Raw genomic sequence first — 26,479 nt, forward strand, 5'->3', positions numbered from 1 at the left:
AATGGCAATTATCTGTAACATAGCCCATATGATCTTATATCCTTTGTGACAACACATATTAATTACCTTAAATTCTCAAATAAAAGCCAATAAAAAAATAAAGGCCAGGGGAAAAATGCTATCATTAGTACCTGAACTACAATGGGTGTCATGGAAGTAAGTTTTATTAAACCTCTGCATTGATTCCATCTGTATGATGTATTTTTCATTGTACTTTCTCAAGCAACTGTTGGGAAAAATTAACACTTCTTTCCTTTTTCAAAATAAAAGCCTTCCAGAAGGGTAAAGGGATTGCGCCCCTGAACAGTTGGCCATGATTTAAATGTTTAGAAAATAGAGAAGCATCTTAATATAAAATGTGGTAGAAAAAGTACTTAGAAATTAAAGAAATTAGATAGATAAATCCCCAGGCCCTCTACATGAGAATTTATGGTAAACATTTGTTTAATAACTAAATATTACATGATAAATGACATAGAAGCAAAAAATTATTTAGTCTTGTGCAATACACTGCGTGCAAGTAATACAGGCAATAAAATACTTTGTATATATCTTAACATATAATATATAATTTTGGGAAAATAGCTACATTCTCTGCTTTACCTAAAAATGCTACAGCACCACAACTTCCACCTGTTTCAAGCATATGGTGAGAAACTGAAAATGATCAGAATCTCTTTTTTTATTATCACATTGCTGTATAATTACTCGTGGAGATAAACTCCAGTCAAACATAAAACCCATTTAATCCGCATTTTAATATTGATTGGAGAAAATGTTTTCTCTGTAGGGAGGGAGAGTAAAATGTCATGTTTTATAACTTGCTATAATTAATATAGACAGATTATGATTTATATCACTTTAAAATATTACATTTAGCACCTTTTAAAAGAAAGAGCAGCTCCAAATGTCTACAAGAAGTAGACACTGCTGCTTTTTTTTTTTTCCACTGTGACAAGATTTGTGAGAATCTTCAAAAAGACTGAATCAAATCCTCACTTCAAGATCAAGCCGAGTCTGTTGTTAGCAAAATATAATCTTGAAGCACAGTATTAGAATATGCATCACTCCTTTTCCTTGTCACCTCTGAATATGTGTGTGTGTGTGTGTGTCTGTGTGTACGCCTACAGGCCATGCTGATCGCTCTCTCTTCTTGCCTGTAGCCTTAATTTCCCTGACAACCCTGTTGGACACAGAGGAGGAATTAGACAGCAGTACAAGGCACTGGATTAAGCAATGTGTCTGTCTGTGTGTGTGTGTGTGTGGGGACATGTCCAAGTCATATTGTAGGGATATCCTCCTTATGGAGACACAACACAAGTCATTGTATTTTAAGGACAAAGTTTGGGTAGGGTTAGGTTTAGGCAAGTAGTGGTTATGGTTCTGGGAAATCTCCAGGAAATTAATGTAAGTGAATGTAGTGTATTTTGAAATGATGGAAACATGACTGTGTGTGTGTGTGTGTGTGTGTCCTTACAGAATTGGTTCGTTTGCGTTTCCAGCAGTCTGGGTTGAGTTTTTTCTGTTCGTCTGCGAGGGCTTTGGCCTGTACGGTGAACGCCCGCCGCTCCTCACTGCGCATTTTCTTCCACCGCTCACCAAGGAGGACGCTGATGGCTCTGAAACACACACACACACACACACACACACACACATGCATGACCTCACAATAAGCTTTGACAACTTCACACTATCACGTAGGCACAGAGCACGTCACCCACCTGTTGTCCTTGCCTGGGTACATCTGTGTGTATTCCACCCTGAACTTTTTGGCAAACAGCATGAAGGCGTTCATTGGCCGCTTGCACTTAGTGGGCGTGGTGTTGTTGCTACCTGCTGTGGAGGTGTCCTGGCTTGTGGTTGGCTTTTCACGAGGTGAGTGGGAGCGACCGGGACTGTGGCCGTCTGCAGATTTTAAACACACCATCAGGATTTCTTTTATGAAAGTTTGTAATGTTTCTGCTTGATCACACAGAAGATTATCTTTTAAAACATAGAAAACTTGAGGTGCAGCACCTTGTGATGTGTCTCTGTCTGGAGAAACTGCTCCTCCACTGGACTGGGAGGCACGCCGCCGTCTGGCCATACTGCTCAACACGTAAACCGCAGAGGAGTCCAGAGGAGTGAAATCATAACTGAGGAGGACACACATAAAAACAGCTGTTTCACACGCACTAACTAATCTGCTGCTGAGTCTGTTGCTGCTTACAGCAACTAAATGTATTGTATATTTACTTGATCTGATACAAGAAGTGTATTTTACCTCTTGAATGCGTCAAACACAAGTGAGTTGTCGGTGTGTTTGGCATCTCTGTGTCCCGGAGGAAGGCACACACCTCCCACCTCCATTTCATAGCACGGTATCCCATGACGCACCACGGTCAAGCTGGGGTAAAATGATGACCAGCCTACAAGAAAGCAAGACAAAGTGTAAATGAGTCGATGCCAGGCGGATGCCGCGGTGAGGAAATTTTCCCCACTGGATAATAAACTCATCACAACACTGGTGTTACCAATAATGCTGGACATTTTACAAGAAAAGATGTGAGTGATGATGCTCAATATCTCTAATGTTAGAGCACTTACTTTGATCTTTACGTCCCCTAACTTTGAGCAAAATGAATGTTGCAAAGTGCAGTTCAAACATCCTCCACACAACAATGGAGTGAGCTAACACCTTCATGTTAATGTAGTGAATAACAGAATACTCATTTTCATGTTCGCCTGCCTTTCCAGCAGATTTCAGTGTGTACACACATATCAGTTGTCAAGAAACCTCATGTCAGACTGCCATTACTCCCTTTTTTAAGGTAATGATATATTTGAAATCTGACTCCTGGCCGACACTTTCAGTTTATAATTGTAACATCTGTCATTCAACTAAGTAATGTGATTTCTCTCTGTCAGAACATCATGTAGCATAACACCGATTACCAAGGCAAGCTTATAGTTGATTTGAACAGTTCTGATGTTCTCTCGTCATCACACCCACCTTTGTTTTTGACATAGAAGGGGTGATCAAGTTGGCACTGGGCGGTCAAGCGGGCATGTCCAAATGCCCCAGGATCGAAGGTCAGCTGTAGGACAGCCTGACCAGCCAGCACGGTCTCTGAATGTTCCACCAGCTGCAGGCCCTCGGAGCCATAACTCTGCAAAAGAGCAAGCAGTGTTTTTACTGAATGTACAGCTTCTTCACTTGCTTATTTTTGCAGACATATATTTAGCTTTTTTGTTCTTCTTTCATCAGAAGCAGTGGCAGAAAAACTACCTACCCTTAAATTATATTACTGCTGCTGCTATTGTTAAAAATGCTTTAACAGTGAATGAAAGTGACAAAGGCCACGTAACACTCCAGATGGAGACCAGATCAAAAAGCAAACTGTGAACTCAGAGGTCTGACACAAGCTTCTTGCATTATGTACCTTCAGAGATGTGGATTGCTCCTCATCACTGGAGTCTTCCTCAGCAGAGTCCAGGTCCTCGACGTCCTGCCACTCCACATTAGAGCCGCTGTGGAAGCGCAGACGAGTGCCTGGTGACAGAGAATAGCTGCAGTTATGAGTTCCCAATAGAGAAATACAGGCGGTGACTCAGTATGAGGTGGCACATAAAGTTAGACACAGATGAAATGAAGTCGCAGTCATCTAGTCTCATTTAATTACCAGGTTAAACCCAGTGTATGCATGTGGATCTTTGTGTGTGTGTGTGTGTGTGCATCTACCTTTGAGAAAGCAGTGCCAGGCGGTGGGTGGCCAGGAGAAGCTCCAGCCCATGTCTTCATCATCAGACAGAGAGGATCTGGTCGACACTGCAGAGCCACATTCACTGCTCTTCTGTGGAAACAGGAAGCGGCAGCATGGTCAGGTATGAAACAGCTGCCACAGAGCCAACAGCTGGAGGTTTGCACTGCAAACACCACAGCAGCTCACTAGTGGCCTGCAGTCACAAGGGTTTCAGTGGCATATGGTCAGAGGTGAGTCAGATTTGGTACATAAAAGATAATAAAAGATTTTATTTTTCAAAAAGCAGTAAGCAAACATGAGCTCTACCCTGCTGCGCCGATGCTCCCTGACATGACCTCTGGGGGGCGACGAGGCGCTACTGGGGAGAGACGGAGGAGGCCGAGCGTAGGAATGTAGATTACTGCTGGTGCTGGAGACGCAGACTGGAGTTGAGCTGAAAATGACAGAGGCTCGTAAGTGGCACCCATCACCAACAGCACAGAAAATCACCTGACTGTCACTTGCAGGGCTGATGCACCATGACACATTTAGAAGGAGGAGGACACCCACGTCTTTTCCTCAGTATTGTCTCTGGGACTCTGAGGAATAGTTTACAATCTACAATTGCATACAGATTCAAATTCAAACAAAGTCTAATTCTACTTAAAATCAGAATTCTTATATTTGACCGTTTTAGGCTAAAAATGAAAGTAAAGTCTTCTAAGTAAAGTCATAAATCTGTAAAAGAGTGAGAAAACAAATATGGGAATATAAAGAGAAATCAATAAAAAAAACAAAAGGAAGTGACAAAACAAAAGAATAATCGCAAGCATTTTAATTAATTTTCATTTACTAATTCATTTATGTATATTTCTACATATTAACATATATATATGTATGTATTTATTACATTTAAACTATTTACTTCTTTCGGTATATTTAAAAAAAACCCAAACATTTAGCTTTATCCCTTTATTTTTCCTTGTTCTTGTCCCTTTTGCTTTTCCTTGAAGGGCTGCGCTGTCAATCACCTGGCTTTGGGTGGATCTTCCTGCCTGGGCTGAGGAGTCGATTCCTGCACACATGAATTCTGCCTTTTCCACATTTGTACTTATTTGTACTCCACATTTATTATCTCATTCTTTTACAGATTCATTCTGTTTTTAATGCCATTCCACTGACTCCAGAACTAAGGGGCATGATTTGAAACTGCATTTGTGAAACAGAACTGTGTGTAGATAAAAATCACAGAACATCTCTGAAAACAGTTAAAATAATTTAGAAAATGTGGAAAAAGAAAACAGTGCTTTGTTAAATTTCATACTGGGCAGGGGTTACATTGTAAAATTCTGGATACAGCCCTTCTCACAAGTAGTTTTTGTTATTTAAATCAATGCCATGGTTGTGGAGACACATTACTACTACACATATATACTGTTATATTCATACTTTTTGTTTTGTTTCAGAGGTACAAATCACACCCACCTGCTGTGAGGAGACTCCTGTAGCAGTGGGCTCTCAGGTCCTGTGGCGATGTGAGCCAGCTGCGTCAGCCATTGTGTGTCGGGAGGTTGTGCGTGCGCATGTCGCTCCTGGTGCGACACGCCCACGTCCACCTGGTAGACAGGTGGTGCTGCTGGCTCGGGCTCCTCCTGAACCTCCTGCAGGTCTGGGAGGTCGTCTAGGAGGAGAAGACAACAGCTGAAAAACCTACAGCCTGCATGTATAATGAATCATCCACTGTGTTAAACCTGCTCATAGTTCGTGTACCGTATTCCATGTAACTGTCGCTGGTGGGGAAGCCTGGTGAGGAGGGGAGGTGCTCCTCACAGCAGAGCAGGTCATGTGATTGGTCTCCATCTGCATCCATCATCACAACTGAAGGTAAGAGACACAGACAACAGGACACTTAACTATTGAGTCATTATTATCATGTTAGATTTACATAATTATTTACTGAATAGACCTGAAAACTAACTCTTATATTACGGACAGCATCAAACAGTAAACACCTTTCTAAATCTCAGTCCAAATAAAATTTAAGAAGTGTATTTTGTGACAGTCCTAGGTGTCCACTTGGGACTAGTAACTAGTCTGTCACAGAACAAACACACCAAACACAGGCTCCACAGAGGGCCTTTAGCATTTTGTGTGACTTTCGTGACCACCGTAGGTCCTCCTGCACATCTGGAAGGGGAGAGTGACGTGAAGCGTTTGCAATCTGCTAGAGGTGTGTAATTTTCACTAGTTTTTATGTTATTTAAATTCTTGTTGTCAGTTTAGTTAGTTTCCAGAGTGGATTTGCTTGTTTCAGTTTATTTTTATTGGTTGAAAATGTTTACATTTAGTTTTGTTTTTAGTGGTTTCAGTATTAGTTTTTGTGTTTTTTATTGTAGTGTTATAGGGGGTATATGTCAGGGGTGAGATTTAATGCCTCATCATGTTTGTTTTGTTGACACATTCTTAATTGACTGACAAAGACTAAAACTAAAGACATTTCCTACATGTTTCTTTCATTTTAGTCACGCACACTATCATTTCAGTTAGTTTTCATTTTTCTCTAAGGTGTAGCATTTTAGTTTACTAAATGTTTTTTCACACGTTGTTTAATTGAGGTTAGGTTAGGTCGATGCTGCTACATCCTGCACACTGGTCCATTAAATCACCGGAGTACCCCTTTAAGAGTCACATGAACAGATGATCTGTGGTTACCTGTGTGTTCACCCTGAGGCTCTGAATCCCGCACGTTCTGTTGTTTGGGGTCGCTGGACAGCACGGCCGGGGTCACCACCTCCCAAACCATGATGTGCACGGTCACTGAAACATACACACATCTAAATATCAGCCAATACAGTTGCCACGATACTAGAATTTTAAATTTCAGTACAATAGTAGTATAAAAAAACAATACTAAATACCTCTTAATACTACAGTAAAGAGAAAAAAATACAAAACAGAATACTCAAGATTTTTTTTATAGCTTTGGTACTTTCTGTATGGATATTGTATCATTTTAAATGAGGTATTGACAATGTATCCATGTATGGATACTTTTGACAACCTTAATAGCCAAAAATCCCACTTTATCACACAGTTTTTATGTCAACAGTCAAATGAAAGAGTATAGAACAGATATTATCAGTAGAGGAAATAACTTGCAAATAACACTAAACATTACTATTCAGCATTAGTCATACTCCAGGATACCTTGGGTCCAGCACCCACTAACACCTACAGTGAAACTGACTCCTTTGCTGTAATGTATAGGCTATAAATGGTTGGTGTGACATAAGGAGACACAGGGTGACATAAGGTAACACTTGGCTGCCATTACCTAAGTTTAGACACATTCTCAAAGCTCCAGTACATTTACCACCTCACTATTTAATAAACGAATATGGCTATAACGGTGCTCAATATAGGCTGAAATACTCTGTTTCAGACATGTAAACATGATAAGAGTGTTTCAGTCTTATCTGTTTCGCAATATTCTCGTCATGTGACCCCTTCTTGTTTATAAACTTTGAGATCCTGCGCGCATGCGCACAACAAGCCCATTCATTCAATACTGAGTAGGGCAGCAATAATACATTTTAACTAAGTTGTTCAAAATAAGTAATAAGCACGTCATTAACCTTATAGTATATACTAACTACTGTGACATTATCGACTGCTATAAAATGCTAAAGGTGTCAATGCGTTTACGCGTCGAAAAACTTCAGACGACGTTATTTGTTGTCAGGAAACAAAAGTGTCGCTGAAATATTGAAGTTACGTCGACGAAAACGACAAAAAGCTTCACCGTCTGTATTTTTACGGGCAAGTTAACGACATTAATGACACTCAGGGCGTGAAAATCTCACTAAATACATTAAAATGGACGAGCCATCCTATTGCGCAAAGGCAGTTACAACAAAACAACTGTTAACGTCAACAATGAAGCTTTACGGAGAGCAGCGAAACTGCATTTACCGCAAAAAATAAACGTTGACAGCTCCACATTACTACTCCTTTGCGAAGTTCAGAGGGAAATCATTCAAATGGTGTAGTCACACGTCAAATTCATCGCTTTAAAACCCATAAATGATTTCAATGAACTTTCCTCAACTCACCAAAACAGTCGCCTTGTACGGGAAAGGGGGCTGGTATAAACACATTTCCCCCTTCGATCCTATTGGCCAGACTTCACGTCAGTCTATAGCTTCTCTCATTCTCATTGGTCAGTTCCGTTCAGACTTGTTCTCTTCATTATCATCACCGCAACAATAAAACATTGGGTGGGTGAGAATGATGAAAGATGGCTGAACCACAAAAGTACGAGAAGTGGCAGCTGTAAAACATGTCATCTGCTGTACAGAGAGCATTTTTTTTTTCACCATAATGACAGTATTTAGGATTGTGAGACAAGATAAATAGAAAATGTATTGTCATCCATCTCACCATGTGGCAAGAGCATGTAATAACAAATTAAATAACTAAAATGTTCATAACAGAAGTGACAATATGTTTATCATTTCAACAGCGGACAAACAGTCTCCAGCTCGATTGTCATCCATCCATCCAGTGCAACTAGAACAACAGGTAGTTTCAGTCAACTAACCTGGTCAAAGATAGCCATCTGCTGTCAGACACGTTTGTAAACCCTGTATAAAACCTTTAATATCCCCAAGTACACAGTTAAGTGTAATTCTAGATGTTTCACAGCTGAGTAAAGCCATAATCAGAGAGAGCAACATCCACTTACTGTAGTTTCCAAATGCTGTGCTCAGGCAAAAAAAAAAAAAAAAAAAAAGTACTGTTGCGTCATAACACATACTCAAAAATAAAAGTAAAAGTAAAACTACAAAAGCAAAAGTGGTGAAAGAAAGAAAGAACGAAAGACAAAGAAAAAGAAGAAAGAAAAAGAAAGTATATATTTAAGTGGCAAGTATCTTTATGAGTAAATAAAAAAAAAAAAAAAGAAAACTATGAGGCAGTATTTCTTGTTATTTCAAGTGTGATAGAAAACTTTCTATGTAAATATTACAGCAAACAAATCAGTGGGTCAAATATGAGTGGACATAAGTATTCTTTCAGAAAGTGGGTCTAAAAAGTGTCTGTCGCTTTGAGCAACAGTTCAACACACCTGAAAGATCAAATCTTAATGGTTTAATATCCATAGGTTTAAGTAAACAATGTACAAAAGATTGTTGGATGAAAGTAGAGGTGATCCAAAGTTCCAGTGCCACTTTAAGACCAATCAATATGTAGAAGGCATCGTTAAATGCAATACTACTACTCATAATAATAATAACAATGATAATAATAATAATAATAATAATAATAATAATAATAATAATAATAGAGTAATTATTAAAGTTTTAATGACGGTTTTCTGTTGAGGAGATGATTGTCTGCCTTCATGCGGGTGGAATTGAAAGTCACCACACTGTGCAGAATCGTGAGTGTTGCCTGACCTCTAGTGGTCACATTGAGGAACTGCAACAAGACAAGGCACGTCGATAAGATATTATTACATAGCAAGTTTTCCGGTCAATGCTTTCGAAATAAATCAATAAATGGTAATAATATATTTTATTGTTATGAATAAACTACAAACTGAAGCAATGTAAAAGAGATAAACAGACATCTCAGATTATTTATAACGTAATGTTCATGTTTATTGTTTTGCAGTGGTCAGAGCCTATTTATTATTATGATTATGATGATTTGAGAGCTGTCATGCGTGTTTTATTTTGAAGAGAAGCGCCGGAAGTGTTGTTCTTGTTCAGGCTAGCCGAAGTTAGCCGCCGGTGAGCTTGACATCCTTCCCGAGTAGAGGCGCAGCATTTTCTTCAAACACACTTAGAACAAACTTACAAACTGTATTTTTTTATTCTGGTTTGTGGTATCTTCGTGTAGCATAAATGCCGAAACTTTCGCCCAGAGCTCCGGGTTTCGTTGCCGTCTGCGTTCATTGGTGAGTTATTTAAAGACTTTTATGTTCTTGTTTGACTGAATTGACGCCTCTCTCCTCTCCTTCCGATTATTATGGCAGCTGTACCGTTACATTCTCCGCACACTAACATAGTTCCGCCGTGGCTGCATTGACGCTTGTTAATTACTCTACATGCGGTTGTCATTGTTTGTTTAATTTGCTGACACATAATACTTCTGGCACCGTGGTCAAATCAGCAGACTTTGTGTCTGTGCAGTTATAGTTTCATCCATGCTGGCTCGGGTGTTTTTGCTTCCTGCTTTTCAAAACTTCCTCTGCTGATGTGAAAGAAGCAGAAGGGAAACTCCAGCCATTTAATCCTGTGACACTTAAGTCAGTTAATATCAGGAGTATGTTTTAAAAATACTCCAATACGGCTGATATAATGGCTCACTGCTTTCTGTAGGATAGTAGATTTATTCCTCCAAAATGAGTTGTACTGGATTGTCATAGTCCTCCAGAGGACACTGACAGACTCAGATGAGTCACCTTTTAATAGAAATGTAGCCAACAATGACCACAAAGTCTATTACTATTAATAGATGAAATAAAGCAAAGTCCCACTGGGTCTGACTGTTAACTTTATGGAAAGCAGTGTAGATGTTGATTCATACTGTATAGTTAAACATATGGATTCATGATATATATTTGGGCCAATAATTTATCAGCCAACTATGGAAAATTATGATAATGAAATTCTAGCCATTGAATATCAGCTATGTTAATGTTTGATTTGACAGATTATTTCAAAACCTTTTGTTTGAGTTTTACACAAAATTCTCTGAAAGCTAAAGAAGTTTTTTTTTTTTTTTAATGTACCTTACGAGAAAAAAAAACTGAACATCTGAAGAGTCGGACCTGTTCTTTGTTTTTGTTGTAACAGTGATGTCAGTTAGATTTGGTTTGGTCAAAGCTGTGGAATATTAAATCATCCATATTTGCTCACTACAGGTTAGCCTTTATCACCCACAGTTGCGCACAAACTACAGGTTATAGCAGCTTATTATTAAAATTGAAAAATGTGGAATTATTGGTCAGCTTATCCTTATTGGTCATGAGAAGCAGGTAATTATTGGCTGAAAAAAATTCCATATAGTGCATCTACAAGGGGACTTTGTTGAAAACTGTGAACTAACTTAAAGCTGAAACACAAACAACACATTGACCATTCTTTGGCTCCTGTGAGTATTTGTTGTTATCTTTGTTTTGTATTATATTTAAAAAATGATGATGACATGATGAAATGATGACAGGCTTATTGTTTTCTTTCAACACAGTTGAAAAATAAGTTGATTACTTGAGAAATCAATCAGCTGTTTAATTGACAATTCAGTTTTTTCATTTGAAAGAAGCAGGAGTAAATATCTTTCTCTCTTTTTGTTATTACTTTTACTTATGCCCCATCTCGTTCTGTGACTTCAGCAGGGAGCACATCCAGTAACAGAAACAAAGCAGTTTAAACCGTGAATACAAACCTTGAGTTTATCGCTAATAGCCTACAGCCACAAAGGTCAGAGGTCATAGATGAGTGTTTACTGGCAGATAGATTTATGGCTCATATTACAAAGATCTATCTCTCTATCGATGTGCATCAATTTAGCTGCTTATTTGTTTAACTAAAGGATCCACATCAGCTGACGTGATGGCACTCAACTAATCCTTTTGGAACCAACACCTGACAAACATAAGAACACTGTACAAAAATCAATATATAACTTATGTTTGATGTGATGAAACACAAATATTTAGTATCTGTGAGTGAGTTAATTAGAATTATTGACTCTTGATTGATTAAACTGCTTCTAAAAGAAGATGTGTACAGGACAACAGCATGAGAGTGTTCTGCGTCTCTCCTCTTGCTCAAGCTAGGCGATGGATGGGAAGCAGATCCAGGTGAGCGACGAAGAGCCCAAAGTCCTGCGAGAAGAGAACCGGAGGAGGAGGAGAAAGAAAGCCATCACCTCGTCCTCCTGCGCCTCCATGGATCAGATCACTGTGGAGTTCGTGCTGCCCACGACGGCGCGGGGCGGAAACAGCCCCGACACTCTGCAGCTGGAGGTGGCTGGAAACTGGACAGTGGAACAGGTCAGCTGACTCCCTCATTATTTGTTCTGGATGTTAGAGTGGTACATACATGATACTGATTCAGTGCATGTTCTTTGTCTCCCAGGTGAAAGCTCAGGTATGGCTGAAGGCAGTGACTTTAAACCTCTGTCCTGACTTCTACCAGCGTTTTTCCCCGGACCACTGCATCCTGCTCTACCAAAAGAAAGGCAACGTGTGTGAGATCTACGACAAGCACCAGGTCTTCCAGACGCTCGACTGCATCCGTTACTGGAGAGGTAGCGACCAGTGAGAAAATGTTGAGCCGGAGTTAATCTGTTGTGTTGATGTCTAATAAACACATCTGTTGTGTTTTCAAAGCGCTGAAGAAAGACGTGGGGAGGATCCAGCTGGTTCCCCGACCACAACCCTCGGAGGAGTCCCTGCAGTACCAGCGCTACCTCAACTACCTGATCGGCTACGACGTGACCGATGTCAGCAACGTGCATGACGACGAGCTGGAGTTCACCCGCAGGAAGCTGCTGACGCCACGCCGCATCGAGCTGGCTGACCGCGACCCAAAGCTCTACTCCATGGACCCCTGGGTGACCCGCAAGCCCCTGCCTGAGCATCTGCTCAGCAAGGTGTGTGTGTGTTTGTAGTTGATTGATTGATTTTATTTTCTCCAATCGCCCAACCCTAATTTAAACTATATTATAGCAGTAAGTTTCATTCATTACTTGTTGACTGACTCACTTATTGTCTTTTCATTCATTCGCTCCTTCTTTCAGGTCAGTAACAGTCACATCCTGGTGGTGATCCACATCGGCACGGCCAGCCAGACCATCAAGGTCTCTATCGACGACCCGCCAGCACAGGTAGACAAACATAGTGATGAACACCGTTTATTATGTGTACAACTTTCTGCTCTGTTGCTGTAACATTTTCTGACAATGTTCCATCTTGTTCAGGTATTGGCGAGTTTTTTCGCCAAGACAGCAAAAAAGAGAGTTTTGCTGGGTATTCCTGACGACCTGTGTGAGGCAGACTTCGTGCTTCGCGTGTGTGGAAGGTACAGAAAGTCAAATACCAAAACACACCCTAACACAAACTAATATCACATAGTCTGTAGTTTTAAGCAGATAATTGTTATTATTTAGTGTTTTCTAATGTGAAAGTAACACTCTCAGTGTGTGTTCACACAGGGAGGAGTACCTGTACGGGGATAAACCGCTACAGAACTTCAACTGGATCCGTCAGTGTCTGAAGAACGGAGAGGAAATCCACCTGGTTCTGGAAACGCCACCTGAGACCGAGCTGGATCAGGTTCAGAAAGAGGACTGGGCACAAGTGGATGACTGCACTGGAGTTGCAGGTAAATTAAGAGAAGTGTGCTGCGTTGTTTGTGTGTGTATTTGATTATATCAGTCTCATTTTTTTTAGATATGACCAACCTGATACATGTACACAGAGTATTTCCTTCAGTGGTAGTAACTCTCCTCCTAATTTCTCTTTGTCAGGTACCCACGAGCAGTTGACCATCGATGAGAAGGACCATGAACGAGTGTTCACCATCTCTATGTGGGACTGTAACAGGAAGTTCAGAGTGAAGGTGCTGGGTATTGACATCCCATCCCTCCCCAAAATCCCAGAGTTTATTGTCTTCGTAGAGGCCAGCATCTTCCACGGCCAACAGCTTTTAGCCCAGGTAATCCAAACTTTTATCCACACAACGGCAAAATATCCGTTACCAAAATGACCATGTCTTATTCTAGAGACATGTTTTTGGTAAATAATACAGTGGATTTCCCTCCTGACTGCTTTAAAATGAGAAAAAAACAGTGTTTCATCAATCAAATGTTTTTAATGTGACCTCTTTGATACAACTGTAAGAGACTGAACAATGAAGCTGATATCAGTGACATTAAATTCAAAACAGTATTGCATGAATACTCTGTGCACAAGGGTTAGGTTGTTTTCCGTTTCTGCACATGTGCTTGATTTTACGATCACTGAATGAAGCGGCATTTGTCATCATGAGATGTTCTAGTGAGTTATGAGCAGACATGACGTAGCACCCAGCGACAACAACCTTCCTCCGAATGCACATGTGGTTAAAACTATAATAAAGTGAAATACATTGCTAAGCATCATTTCCCCTTTTCAGAATGACTCTGATATAGCCACATCCCTGACATTTTTCTTTGTTAGTGAGGTAGATAGCCACCTACAGTTTGTCAGTGCGGTCAGTCTTGATCCACTACCATTTGCCATGTTAAAGTTACTGCATTATGCTGTGACTACAAACTTAACATGTTCTGTATTCATTTCAAATTAAAAGCCCTCTAGTAATTCAGTGGAAAGAACCCCTGGAACCCCAAACTGGTCTGAAAATGTTTACATCAGCCCAGCCTTACTCTGTACCGTTTACTGTGAATCTTTTGTGCATGTGGCGGACCCCGCCACTAACAACGACAACAACAGTCAAGAGTGTTTGTAAATACATAATGGATATTGCTGAAAAATACCATGAAAAAAACATAAGCTGTATCAAAAGTGGGGTTTGATTTTATGTAAATCTTAAGAATTACAATTTTAAGCAGTTGTTATCAATTTCAGGAAGTATTTATTATCCAGAACACACAGACAGTAGGTTTTGGACAGATATCAGAGTTTAACCCTGTCTTTACTCTCTCAGGAGAGGACTTCCTCTAAAACCTTCAATGAAGAAGTGTTGTGGAACTGCTGGCTGGAGTTTAACATTAAGATCAAGGACTTGCCTAAAGGAGCACGCCTCAACCTCCAGGTAAACTTTTAATTCAAAGGACAGATGGAACTATTTTACAGTCATTAATTGCTATAACCATTGCACTCAATCTCCAAATATATATTTTTGATAGAAAACAGATTTTAGTGATTGGAACAGAGTTCCTGTGTGCCCTGATGCAATCTACCATATTTTCCCCTCTCAGGTTATTTGTGGGAAGCAGACCCAGACACCAAACTCCAAGGGAAGCTCAGCCTACCAGGATAACACAGCAGGATCAGGCAGCCATGATGGTGAGGTCTACTAACATTTGCCTCCTGCAGTGTTAGACATTAGGGCGAGGCTCATATCTGTCTGTCTGTCCATCTTTCAGGAAAGACCAAGAGTCGTCTTCTCTACTACGTCAACCTGCTGCTGATCGACCACCGCTCTCTGCTCCGCCAGGGCGAGTTCATCCTCCACATGTGGAAAATGCCGGAGAAGAGCGAGGAGAGCAGCAGCAGCATCAACGCGGACAAGCTCACTTCTGCCACCAACCCAGACAAGGCCTCCTCCATGGCCATCGCCATCTTACTGGACAAGTACTGCTACCCAGTCGTGCTGCCCAAGAGTCGCGACGTGGCCCGTGACATCGGGGCCGGGGGTGAGGAAGCTGAGGGCGGGGAGCGAGGTCAGAGAGAGATGCCCAACCACCTGAAGAAACAGTTTGCGGCTATAGTGGCAACCGACCCCCTGCATCCACTCAGTCCTGAAGACAAGGAGCTGCTGTGGCACTTCAGACATGAGTGTATGCGTGACCCCAGGTACTTAATTTATTTCAGTCTGTTATATCATTATTTTTTGCTGCTGTTGCTGGTTATTTTTTTTTTCACCAGTCTCTTAAAACTATTACAACCCTGTCTCTGACTGTCTGCTGTGTTAGCAAAGTAGCTACCCAGCTTTAGTTTGTCAGTGCAGTCAGTCCATTCATGTTTGCCCTGTTAAACTTACTGCATTACACAAACAACAAACACCTCTGGTATCTATTTAAGTTAAAAGCCCTCTAGCGTTTACCTTGCGAGGTAGCTGGATCATGCTGCCATGTTTCAAGTTGACGGTTCACCAAAAGTGGTGCAGCCAATCAGCATCCTAAGACTTCTGGCAGCTACGGGTGTGGTTTAGTTGTGACAACAGCAAGAAGCGTCTCGTCTCCTGAAGAGTTTAGCATAGATACTGTGTTAGTATCAGTTACATCAGAACTAGAGAGTATTTCTTCATTGAAAGATGAACAGAGAACGACACGGAAGGCTTTTTTCGATGGGAAAAAAAGCCCACGTTAGACGTCCAATCACATGCCAAATATTTGTTGAAAGTGCTTGCCCTTTTCCAAACAACTTCCCAAATTGTTCGATGTAACAAACCATCTGGTGTTTTAGGTAACTCTAACATTTCAGTTGACAGAAACCCCCCCTTTTTTTTTTGAAAAAGGCTTTTACTGTGAAAAATGTGCAAACAGGTGTTGTGGAAAGCTCATAGAAAGGGACTGTAGTGTGTTATATCATTGTTTTTTTGTCTGCTGTTGCTGGATATTCAAATTTGTAATTAATCTCTCACAAAATACTTCCTCTATCCATTTCAAATTTAAAACCCTCCAGTGTTTCAGTGGACAGTCACCCTTCAGTTTTTGTGGAAGACTCATGAGAACTCATTGTGTTATATCATAGTTTTTTGCTGCTTTTGCTGGATATTACATTTTGTCACCATCACCTCTTGTCTTCAGGGCCTACCCAAAGCTGCTGGGTTCAGTCAGGTGGGGGAAACAGGAAGATGTTTTGGCAGCACACCGTCTGTTGGAGCGCAGCAGTGCGTGGGACAGCAGGTAAAAGGGCTTTCGCACTGCTACTTCATGTATCTGTCCTCAATGGGTTCAGTGTCCCATCACCTGTCACCATGTTGTTCCTGTTCAGTGGTCTGGATGTCGGCCTGGCCATGCAGCTGCTGGACTGTCACTACTCTGACGCTCAGGTTCGCTCCATGGCAGTCAGGAAGCTGGAGACTCTGGAGGACGATGATGTGCTCAGATACCTTCTGCAGCTTGTCCAGGTGAGTCTTTTTTATGCTTATACATGTCAAAGGTGACACAACTGAAGTACATCAGTTGCAGTGGTGGAAAGTAAGTCATTATGTTTACTCAAGTACTTGCATTGTTTCAGATAAAACTACCCAACAGTATAAAAAGGAGCTGAAATTAGTTTGACAAAAACAATCTTCATTCAAATTCTTCTTTCTCATTATTGTTTGTTTCTGTTTAGTTTTTTTTCTACATATATATTTTTTAAATGTTTGAAATATATAAAATCAACATCAACATTAGCTCCACTTTTGCTTTTGATACTTTAACAGAAGAGTCAGATGCTTTGGAAATTAAACTTGCTTGCTTTCTTACAGTGAGTTAGATCAGAAGTCAACATCAGTCAAGTTGTTTCCATTCGTGGAACCTGAGAGGTCACAGTGTTGAGGCCTACTAAGCAGCCTACAAAGTAACCTACTACTGTCAGTGGAGGACAAAGAAATATATCTGTTTAAATAGTTTTGTATTCACACTTTTGTATTTGCAGCGTTTGCACAGGTGCTGGAAATCCTTGAAAACATAATAATAATTTAATAATAGATTGCTGTCTGGCTGAACTAGTTAGTTTTTAGATGAAGAAATAAAATAAACTGGATATTTGCTGAGCCAGATTGTGAAGGGAGTTAATGATTAATGATTAATCGATTAATTACCAAATGAAAATTTAACCGATTGACTGATTCAACTATCAGTCAAGGAAAATGCACCAAATTCACAATTATAATAAGAAGTCAGGTCTACTTACAGACAGGTGACATATTTTGAAATGTGAAATTTTGTCATGTTTTCCTTAAATTTGTCACCCATCTGTAGATTTCTGTCACAAAAACATATTTATATATATTAAAACATATTTTTTTCAATAACATCTGATTTAATGTGATAAAGAGGTGAAACGATCATTTTGTATTTAAAGATGTCATTTAAAACAGCTGGAAGGAGCTGGAAAAACTTGAAAATGCACCTTTTTAAAAAGTGCTTGAATGTGTGAACCCTGAAGCTGTGACTTTAGTCAACATGTGCAAATCTGATTTTGAGGACCTCAGAGCAGGCACAGTCTTGGAGACCCCCTGTGATTTCTGGCGCCACCTTAAAGGGGGCCCGGACCCCTGGTTAGGAACCAGTGAGTTAGATGACAGGATTGACACGACTCTCATGTCTGTGCTACAAATATGAATCAACTGTGAGCAGCCAGTTAGCTTAGCTTAGCACAAAGACATTTAAGCTAAGCTAAATGTCTACTTGTGGCAGCTTCATATTTTGCTCACAGAAAGAAGAGTGGTTTCAGTCAAGGTCTGTTGCCAATACATATCTGTATTGTTTTATTACCCAAGCCTCACTTTTCCACCAAATTGCCTGTCAAATAAAAACATACAGTATGTGAAATACATGACCTTTGCCAAGTCATGTTTTGGCACCTTTCATGCAAGAGACGCAAGTATGACGTAGGTTAACTGCACGCACATCATCGCCTGTTACAGGTTAACCTCCGATTATCACTGTCCACAGTAATTACAGTAATTAAACTGCAGTATCATTGTTTAGTTTAACAACACACTGGTGATGCAAAAGTCAAAACACATCGCAACCTGCTTACAGGACAGGAGGATGAAGCACTTCTTCCACTAAATCTCCTGTTCCACGTGATTCACAGCTACACTATCTCACAGGCTGGTGGAGAGAGGCAGCTCTGTGGACACACACTGCATGTTTGTCCTCTGATGTGTTGCCATAGCGACTGGTCAACTTTGCATGAGCAATATGAATTATTGCCTGAGGCCAACAAAGAGCCCTTTGGTCTGACAGGGAAATGACTGTCACCTTTACAGTTACTGGTGTCTCTGTATCCTGTAGTGAACTTCAGTGACACGTCTAAAATATAGAGATTTAGATTAGAAATTAATTTTAAGATAATGTTGAAGTCAGATAGATTGATTGATAATGCAAATAAGTAGCAGTACAGAGGTCTTTTTTTCAGGAGATGCTACAGTATCTGCCAGAACTTTAGTAAAATGGTTTTGTTTGTCAGCTCATGTAACTATTAGGGAAAGGTTGGGTTGTAATGTGAGCCAAGAGTTCAGTGCTGTTGTTTTCTTGTAGTCATGCCTGTCTTCTCCACTGATCTGCTTCCTTCAGCTAACACAGTGAGCTTTGTGTTTCCACTGCATTTCCACCTCTGACTCCTCACACTCTAACCTCTGAACTCTGTCTGTTAAAGGTTTCCTGTTAAAGAAGTTTTTATTCTAAACTTGTTCATGTATGTCCCCGAGGCCTTGACACACTTTGATGCCACTTTCCAACTCATGAAACATTTATAAAGCCCGTTTTTGAATGTGGCTTTGTTCTCATCAGCTGGAGGTCGTCTGTTCTTCTGGCACTCAGGTTGATCCACAGAACCTCTACTTGGTCTAAAACTCCCCGGGGTGCTCTTTAAATCAGAATTTAAAAAAATGTCAAACCTTCATGTCCAATATGTCAGTTTTTTAAAAATAAATGGGCCTATTTTCCATGTAGTTTGGAGTGCATACAGACACAATTTGAATGAGTTTCAACAACAGTGATAGATAAACATTTTTGTCTGAAACCTGAAAATCCTGTCATTTTACGTGCTTTCATTAGAAATAAGCCATAACACAAAACTGGTTTAAAAAAACACTGACTGAAGATTTTATCACAAAGTGCTCTGGCTACAATATAATTCATAATTGATTTTGGCGTGCACTTTCTGTTCATCTGACCTCTTCTGTTGATGGATAGACATAAGTCTTTCAACCTATTTTGTCTGTAATGTATTGTGTTGTATTGTTGTACGTGTATAAAGGAAGTGTGTGTGTGTGTGTGTGTGTGTCCTGCAGGCGGTCAAGTTTGAGCCGTACCACGACAGCGCCCTGGTCAGGTTCCTGCTGAAGAGGGCTCTGAGGGTGAGCGACACAAACATCTGTATCTGTTTCTCACACTGCCTTACAAAGTTTGCAGTGTATAGTGAGTCTGAGTGTGTGTGTGTGCTCCTGAGATATCCATAGTTCTGCCCATTTATTTGTTTGTACGTGTTTTTGTCATTCTCCCGATGATGAAAAGGTTTTTATCAAATATTTATTTTAGGTTCATCTGTCCAATTTGAACATTTACATGGACTGATTTTTTATAATAATCATACAGTAATATGGTCTTTTTATTGTCTGGTTCCACCTGATGTTAGCTGCACAAAGATACTACTGTGCATTATGACTAACAGAAGCCCGATTTCCATCTAATTGTCAAGCGAATTTAATGCAAATTAAACAAATCAGCTATTTAAGTGGGTTCGAGTGAGTAAACACAGTTATGCAAAGCGTAGTTTCTTTACAAGTTGCAGACTGCAGATGCAGACTGCTAAAACAGCTACTGCTTCTTCTGCTCGTGGAAACACAGATCAGTCATGTGAGCTGAATATTCGGTACATCACAGGTCATCTGGAGAAGCTTTGTCCATCTCCCACTAAGGACAAGAACTTTTTTGAAGAAGGCAAAAACCAGAATAAAAATATTTTTTGCAAAATTGAGGATGCTTTGCCATTTCCATCAACTGTTTCTAATATGATACTTTGATGGAATGATGCTGTTTAAAGTCAAGTTTTGTTGTTGTTGTCTGAATTTGTTATGTTTGTCTCTCTGCAGAGTAAGCGTATCGGTCATTTCCTCTTCTGGTTCCTGCGCAGTGAGATCGCCCAGTCCATGCATTACCAGCAGAGGTATGCTGTCCTGCTGGAGGCCTACCTGAGAGGCTGCGGTGAGGGAATGCTGCAGGACTTCAGGAAACAGGTGAGCAATAAATCAACATGTGTTATACACAGATCCTTAAACAAAATGATGCAAAAAAATAATAATTGTCTTGGAGTCAACAGACAAAGGACTCAAAACATGAGGTCCTTTTATGAAAAAGAGTTCAGTGCACAGGTTGTCAGTCCAAAGAGAAACTGGGGTATCTAATAAACAGTCAGAAGAAGAGTCAAGTACACAGAAAAATCAGGTCAGATCCAAAGAAAACACAAGGAATAATGGCTGGAACTAAATACTCAACTAACTGAGACGAACTGTCAACAGACAAAGGGCAGCACAAGAACTGTATATGCAAGAGACGAGTAGTAATGAGGGCAGGTGAAACCAGTTAGGGCAGGGCAGGTAATCACAGAGGCGGGAAACACACGGGCAGGAAGTAAAGTACCTGAAATAAGGGATAAAGGTGAGTATCAAAATAAAACAGGAAATACTGACGGAAAACTAGTAAGAAGGAAAACATGACCTTAACGGGGACATCAGGATGTAACAGTGACAACAAATTGTCTGATTCCTAAAGAGATGGTTGACTGATGGATGATCACAATCACACAGTAACACACTTAGTCAACTACTTTTACACTCACAAAGGTTTAGGCTTAAAAGTAGAGATGTTTTTTGCATTTCATGGTTTTTATTTCATTTTGAGTGTAAAAATGTGGAAACTGACCACGACCTTCTGTCAGTCTTGTCATTATTTCTTACCCGGCTGTGTGGGGAGAGAGAGTCATGTCATCTTTTAGTTGAGATTTGCTGTCTGTCTGTTAATCAGCTCTTTCAGTAACTGACACAATGAGCTGATCCTTTCCAGGTGGACATGACTGAGGCTCTGCAGAAAGTCACCCGTGAGATTAAGGCCATGTCCGCCGACAAATACGATGTTACCGCACAAGGTAAGATGGAGGAGTTCAACTTTCTGGTCACCCTACAGCTCTGTTTGCAAAGCACTGAGGCAGAGTTGCAATATTTCAGCTCCCATGGCAAAAATAAGTGTTTTCTAGGTTCTCTTAAGGAGTGTTTTTAGCTACTTTGCTAATCCTGTCTCTTGATACTTGAAACTGAGACTGAACATTTAAGGATAAGCAAAAATCTAACAATCAAACATTCAGTCCAGCATCATCCCCTTCAGCATCTGTCACATCTGTTCTCAGACAGTCAGCTCTTTGTTTTGCTTTACATTCATAATGTGACATGCATGAGTTGCTGCCTTTAATGTATGAAAACAAAAACATAAGGACAAAGTCTGACTTTCATTAGCAGCAGTGTGTAACTATTCGATCTGTCATGGTTTAAAAAAGATATCCCCAAGTCATGAAACTAACTCTGCGTGTGTCTGCTATTTGTCAGTGGTGTTTCAGTTGCGACAGAAGCTGGAGACGCTGCAGTCATCTGGTCTGCCGGAGAGTTTCAGAGTCCCTTACGATCCTGGACTCAGAGCTGGAGCCCTGCTGGTGAGGGACAAACACACGCACTGGCAGCGGAGAAACCCTTACACACCAATCCAATCATAACCAATCTATAAAAGCGTGTTTCTGTGCATTCAGATCGAACAGTGTAAAGTGATGGCGTCTAAGAAGAAGCCTCTGTGGCTGCAGTTTAAAAGGGCCGACCCCACCACCCTGTCCAAAGACCCCATCGGGATCATCTTCAAAGACGGGGACGACCTCAGACAGGACATGCTCATCCTGCAGGTGAGCAGCAGCACCAACGGTGTCTAACACACGTTTTCAGAAAGATCCTTGGCGCTCATTTTCCTTTCTTCCTTTTAGATTCTGCTGATCATGGAGTCGATCTGGGAGACTGAATCACTGGATCTCTGTCTGTTACCATACGGCTGCATCTCCACCGGAAACAAAATAGGTCAGTCATCCACCTGCACAGATATGCAAAGCAGAGGAGTTGAAGTCATTGTATGACATTCACAGCCTCCTTCTGTCTTTACTGCTGTGTTACAGGTATGATCGAGATCGTAAAGGACGCCACCACCATCGCTAACATCCAGCAGAGTGTTGTGGGAAGCACTGGAGCTTTTAAAGATGAAATCCTTTACCAGTGGCTCCGGGAAAAGTGTGTCAGCGAGGACAAGGTACACGACTCACAATTTTGGCAGGCAAACCAGCAAAAATGACTGCTTGACTTGAAGAAGGCCTCAGACTCATGATTGTAATTCTTTGACTCCGCTGTATCCATCCAGTTACAAAACACTCTGTAATACTGCTAACAATAAACACTCCTTGGTTTTGTCTCCAGCTGCTGCTCTGCTTCTCAGACATTGCAGGAAGTAGCAGTGGAGCAGGCAGGAAGGAAGTAACCCTCAGGGGTTTTTCGCTGTCGTTATACTCACACACTTTTAGCTGGGACACCTGCACCCCCTCTACTCTATATTTTCTTCTTTTTTTTAATCTTCCTGCTCTTTTTTTGATATATTGATATACACACCATGCTTCAGTCCAGTACATCTACAGTGAAAGATTTTATTAGAAGAGTTCAGTTTTTTTTTCACAGCTGAGTTTGTCCAGTTCCACAACACCAAACCAGTTTGCTTTTCCCAGTCACATAGTTCTCCTGAAACAGCGAGGAATCCACTGTCTCGCTCAAGGACTCATCAGTTGAATCTGACATTTCAAACCAACACCAGTGACAACTTTTGCACACCTGTAGCTCGACATGTGTGTAGGAGGAGACCAAAGGTTGACAAAAGAGAACAAAGAGACTCCCACACACTGTCTTCTTCACTCGCAATCAGAGATATTTAATTAATAACTGCACTTTTGTGCACAGACCTTCATCAGGTTATTAATGAATGGAACCTGATGAGTGTCTGTGTACCAAAATGCTATTTATTAAATACCTCTGATTGCAAATGAAGAAAGCCGTGTGGGAGTCTCTTTGTTCTTTATGGAAAACTAACTACAAAGTTGTTGTCTGTAGTTCCAGCAGGCTGTGGAGAAGTTTCTGTATTCCTGCGGTGGCTACTGTGTGGCTACCTACGTCCTGGGCATCGGGGATCGCCACAATGACAACATCATGATCACTGAATCTGGTAACGATGTCTGATGTCTGTGTTTTCATGTCGCCACAAGACAAAGTGAAAAATATACATAAAGTCACAGTGATGGGAAATCTGATGAGTTTTCTCTCCAGTGTTTGTGACTTAAAATGTTTTTCCAGGATTGTCATTTTTCATCTGTGAAAATAGGTGAAAAAAAGACTAATGGCAGGTGAAATTTTATTCATTTATTTTTGTTAGGATCATTCTTCCAGGTGTTTGTTGTTGTGATATTCCTTTTGGCCACAAGAGGCTGCAGTGCATCACTACTCCATGTCCTGAACAGGATTAAAAGCGTTTGAATTTTAATGGTACATATATTGTATGGTTATGTCATGTTTAAGCTGTTGTTTTTGATACAGATTTAAATACATGTCTATGTCTCTTTCTGCACATGCCAAAACTTTTTCCCCTACTTGTTTCACAGATGGAAAAAAATAAGAAACAAAATTAAAACCTGTTTCACCATAAGTCACAAACAGAGGAGAGAAAACAGTTTCTATCAGACTTAAAAAATGGATCACCAGAAGTTTTTTCACTTGCTTCTCAGGGCTTCCGTACTTATATCTAAGTACTTGTAAAATATCAGAAGTATTTTTTAACTTACATCAACAACATTTTTTCTAAAAACCTATAAATGAAACTGAAACAAACAAAGCTCCTCATCGGTTTGTTTCAGCCATCATCTGTTTTGCAGTTACTGAAACCCATCCCATGTGTCTCCTTTGCGTCTCTGCAGGAAATCTTTTCCACATCGACTTTGGTCACATCCTGGGGAATTATAAGAGCTTCATGGGAATCAGCAAGGAGTGGGTTCCCTTCGTGCTCACGCCAGACTTCCTGTATGTCATGGGAACATCAGGAAAGAAAAGCAGCCCCCACTTCCAGAAATTCCAGGTGCAGAAAATGTGATGTCTGTACATACTGCAGTCTGTCTGTACACATACAGTTACATACAGTTTCTAAGTGTTCTCCATCTTTTATCTTTGCCTCAGGACGTGTGTGTGAAGGCTTACCTCGCTCTTCGGCACCACACCAACCTGCTCATCATCCTCTTCTCCATGATGCTGATGACAGGTACAACTTCCTTCCTTATTAAACCCAAAGTTTTGTCAGTTTTATGCCTTTTACAGCAGAACAAATCCACGTGATTAACATAATTTCTTTTAATGGAATTGGAATAAAATTTTTAGTTCACATTTTTATTTAAATCATGCTGACACTGTCACCCAGTGTGACTCTTTTGCTTTTTTCTTCACTAATTTTAAAGAAGACTGAAGCACAGATGTGTTTGTGAGTTGATGAATGATAAAACAGTAGACAAAAACTGACAGATGCTCCTACTTCTGCCTGAAAAGTGAGATTTTTTTGTCATTGACAGGCATGCCCCAGCTGACGAGTAAGGAGGATATCGAGTACATCCGCGAGGCGCTGACTGTCGGCCGGAGCGAGGACGAGGCACAGCGCCACCTGCTGGACCAGATAGAAATCTGCCGAGAAAAAGGCTGGATGGTGCAGATCAACTGGTTTGTTCATCTGGTGCTGGGGATCAAGCAGGGTGTGGAGAAACGGTCCACTTAGGACTCTATCTGAATTAGGCAATATTATGATTTCAAGTGTTCCTCTCAAGATTTTAGATATTTCTTTTTATCAGTTGTAAATAAGAGTCTTCCAAGTCTGGAAAGCTATGAAAATATCTTTAAAGTCTTATCTTCAACACAGATTTTGTATTTTAGACCACAGGTCATCTCTAATGTAAAGACATTGTATGAAGAATAATGAGAGCAGAATAACTAAGATATTAGATGTGACTATGGAGAAAGACTGGAACTTTAAAAGAAAAATTGCACTGGGTCTGCAAGAGAAAAATATAAATGAATAAATTTGAACCTGTGATACTGTATGCATGCAGATTTGGCACCAAGACGTAAGGGTTTAAGTAAATGCAATGAATTCTATTCTACTGAGAGGAGACATTGAGCTGGACTGTTCTGCGGTAGTGAGTGTTACACAGCTAGACCAAGTCAAATATCTGCACCAAACTCAAAACTCAACACACAAAACCTTTATCTTTATTCTTTATTCTTTTGCCTTAAACAGCGTCACTATGACAACCGTAAGTCTTTGCCTGCCAACCATAGACTGTGTAAGAGAAGTGGACGTGGCTTCAGTGTCTGAAAAGTGAAGCCAGTGCAGTAGTGCCTTCGACCTGCATTCTTTCTAATGGCCAGCAGGGGGCGACACACTGGTTGCAAAAAGAAGTCCAGTTGTATGGAAGTTTATGAGAAAGTGACCCGACTTCTCTCTTAATTTATTACCACAGTAATCAGATTTCTATGAGTTTTGTGGTCTTCAAACCTCATTCAAACAGTATGATGTTCATTTAGTAATTTATGGAGTAAATTATACATTAAAAAATAGCTTTAGGGCTGCCTTGTGACAAGCTCCACCCTCTCATCTGAACATGGTCAACTCTAGCTCCAAAAAAAACAAAACAAAGATGGTGGCGGCCATAATGCCAAACTCAAGGCTTCAAAATGAGTGGTAAATACAGAGATTGTTTTCTCTCATTGATTGATACAGTTGATCTGAAAATAAATCAAAGAGGTGATGGAGTTCACTTGGGTTTACGCTCACCACGGCCCTGGTGACATCACAGCGTCTATGTCCACTTCTCTTTTAGTAATCTATGCTGCTAACAGAATTAGCTTGCATTTCTTCACATTTTAAACTATTTTTCGAATACAAAGGTTCAACAGTTAATAGTATATTTTTATTAAATAAGAAACCAAACTTATAGTGGAAACCCTGTTTCCATGGGTGAGGAAGAAAAATCTCTTCACCCTCTATTTTCATCCTTTTACAAAGTCTAACTACTTCCTGTCTCTTTCAAGGTCTTTTCCTGCTGAGGAAACACAGTTCTCTCACATTTCCTTCACATTGTTTGTATTTTAAAACATGGTACATGTCACACTGGTTATTGAATTCTCACTGAA

At 40.4% G+C, this 26,479-nt stretch overlaps 2 protein-coding genes across 4 annotated transcripts; one reads left to right on the plus strand and one right to left on the minus strand.

Annotated features, from left to right (window-relative positions):
• Positions 1-799: 799 nt before the first annotated feature.
• LOC146306600 (HMG box-containing protein 1-like) lies at positions 800-7,871 on the minus strand. Of its 2 annotated transcripts, none has more exons than XM_084711145.1 (13): positions 7,835-7,871; positions 6,435-6,539; positions 5,493-5,600; positions 5,208-5,403; positions 4,050-4,176; positions 3,722-3,833; positions 3,423-3,532; positions 2,993-3,149; positions 2,264-2,408; positions 2,017-2,135; positions 1,722-1,905; positions 1,478-1,619; positions 800-1,183 (listed from the first exon to the last, which is right to left on the minus strand). In XM_084711145.1, the coding sequence occupies exons 2-13, from the start codon at positions 6,523-6,525 to the stop codon at positions 1,166-1,168; spliced, it is 1,509 nt and encodes a 502-aa protein (XP_084567271.1). In that variant the 5' UTR covers positions 6,526-6,539; positions 7,835-7,871; the 3' UTR covers positions 800-1,165. The 2 variants fall into 2 exon arrangements, with proteins under 2 accessions (XP_084567271.1, XP_084567272.1); XM_084711146.1 differs by lacking the exon at positions 7,835-7,871 and adding an exon at positions 7,057-7,521.
• A 1,652-nt stretch (positions 7,872-9,523) lies between these two features.
• On the plus strand, positions 9,524-25,386 carry pik3cg (phosphatidylinositol-4,5-bisphosphate 3-kinase, catalytic subunit gamma). 2 transcript variants are annotated; one of them, XM_084711153.1, is made up of 24 exons: positions 9,524-9,681; positions 11,565-11,784; positions 11,870-12,041; positions 12,124-12,386; positions 12,534-12,620; positions 12,714-12,814; positions 12,948-13,117; positions 13,263-13,450; positions 14,441-14,548; positions 14,715-14,802; positions 14,883-15,312; positions 16,269-16,367; positions 16,456-16,591; positions 19,475-19,540; positions 20,276-20,419; positions 21,246-21,327; positions 21,782-21,885; positions 21,979-22,125; positions 22,204-22,294; positions 22,390-22,520; positions 23,366-23,477; positions 24,223-24,380; positions 24,479-24,560; positions 24,865-25,386. In XM_084711153.1, the coding sequence occupies exons 2-24, from the start codon at positions 11,572-11,574 to the stop codon at positions 25,062-25,064; spliced, it is 3,372 nt and encodes a 1,123-aa protein (XP_084567279.1). In that variant the 5' UTR covers positions 9,524-9,681; positions 11,565-11,571; the 3' UTR covers positions 25,065-25,386. The 2 variants fall into 2 exon arrangements, with proteins under 2 accessions (XP_084567279.1, XP_084567280.1); XM_084711154.1 differs by having other exon boundaries at positions 9,529-9,681; positions 11,569-11,784.
• The last annotated feature ends 1,093 nt before the right edge of the window (positions 25,387-26,479 follow it).

The sequence above is a fragment of the Lutjanus erythropterus genome, chromosome 22 (assembly GCF_056507025.1).
Source record: "Lutjanus erythropterus isolate fLutEry1 chromosome 22, fLutEry1.hap2, whole genome shotgun sequence".
Classification (NCBI taxonomy): Eukaryota; Metazoa; Chordata; class Actinopteri; order Lutjaniformes; family Lutjanidae; genus Lutjanus; species Lutjanus erythropterus.

Excerpts from the sequence above, each read along its gene's own strand:
- LOC146306600 (XM_084711146.1), bottom strand. Across the intron at positions 3,533-3,721 it reads CTGGCACTGCTTTCTCAAAG|GCACTCGTCTGCGCTTCCAC; the intron begins GTAGATGCACAC and ends CTCTGTCACCAG. Across the intron at positions 2,409-2,992 it reads CTTCTATGTCAAAAACAAAG|GCTGGTCATCATTTTACCCC; the intron begins GTGGGTGTGATG and ends GCTTTCTTGTAG.
- pik3cg (XM_084711153.1), top strand. The coding sequence starts at position 11,572 with ATGGATGGGAAGCAGATCCAGGTGAGCGACGAAGAGCCCAAAGTCCTG. Across the intron at positions 15,313-16,268 it reads GAGTGTATGCGTGACCCCAG|GGCCTACCCAAAGCTGCTGG; the intron begins GTACTTAATTTA and ends TCTTGTCTTCAG. Across the intron at positions 19,541-20,275 it reads TGCTGAAGAGGGCTCTGAGG|AGTAAGCGTATCGGTCATTT; the intron begins GTGAGCGACACA and ends GTCTCTCTGCAG.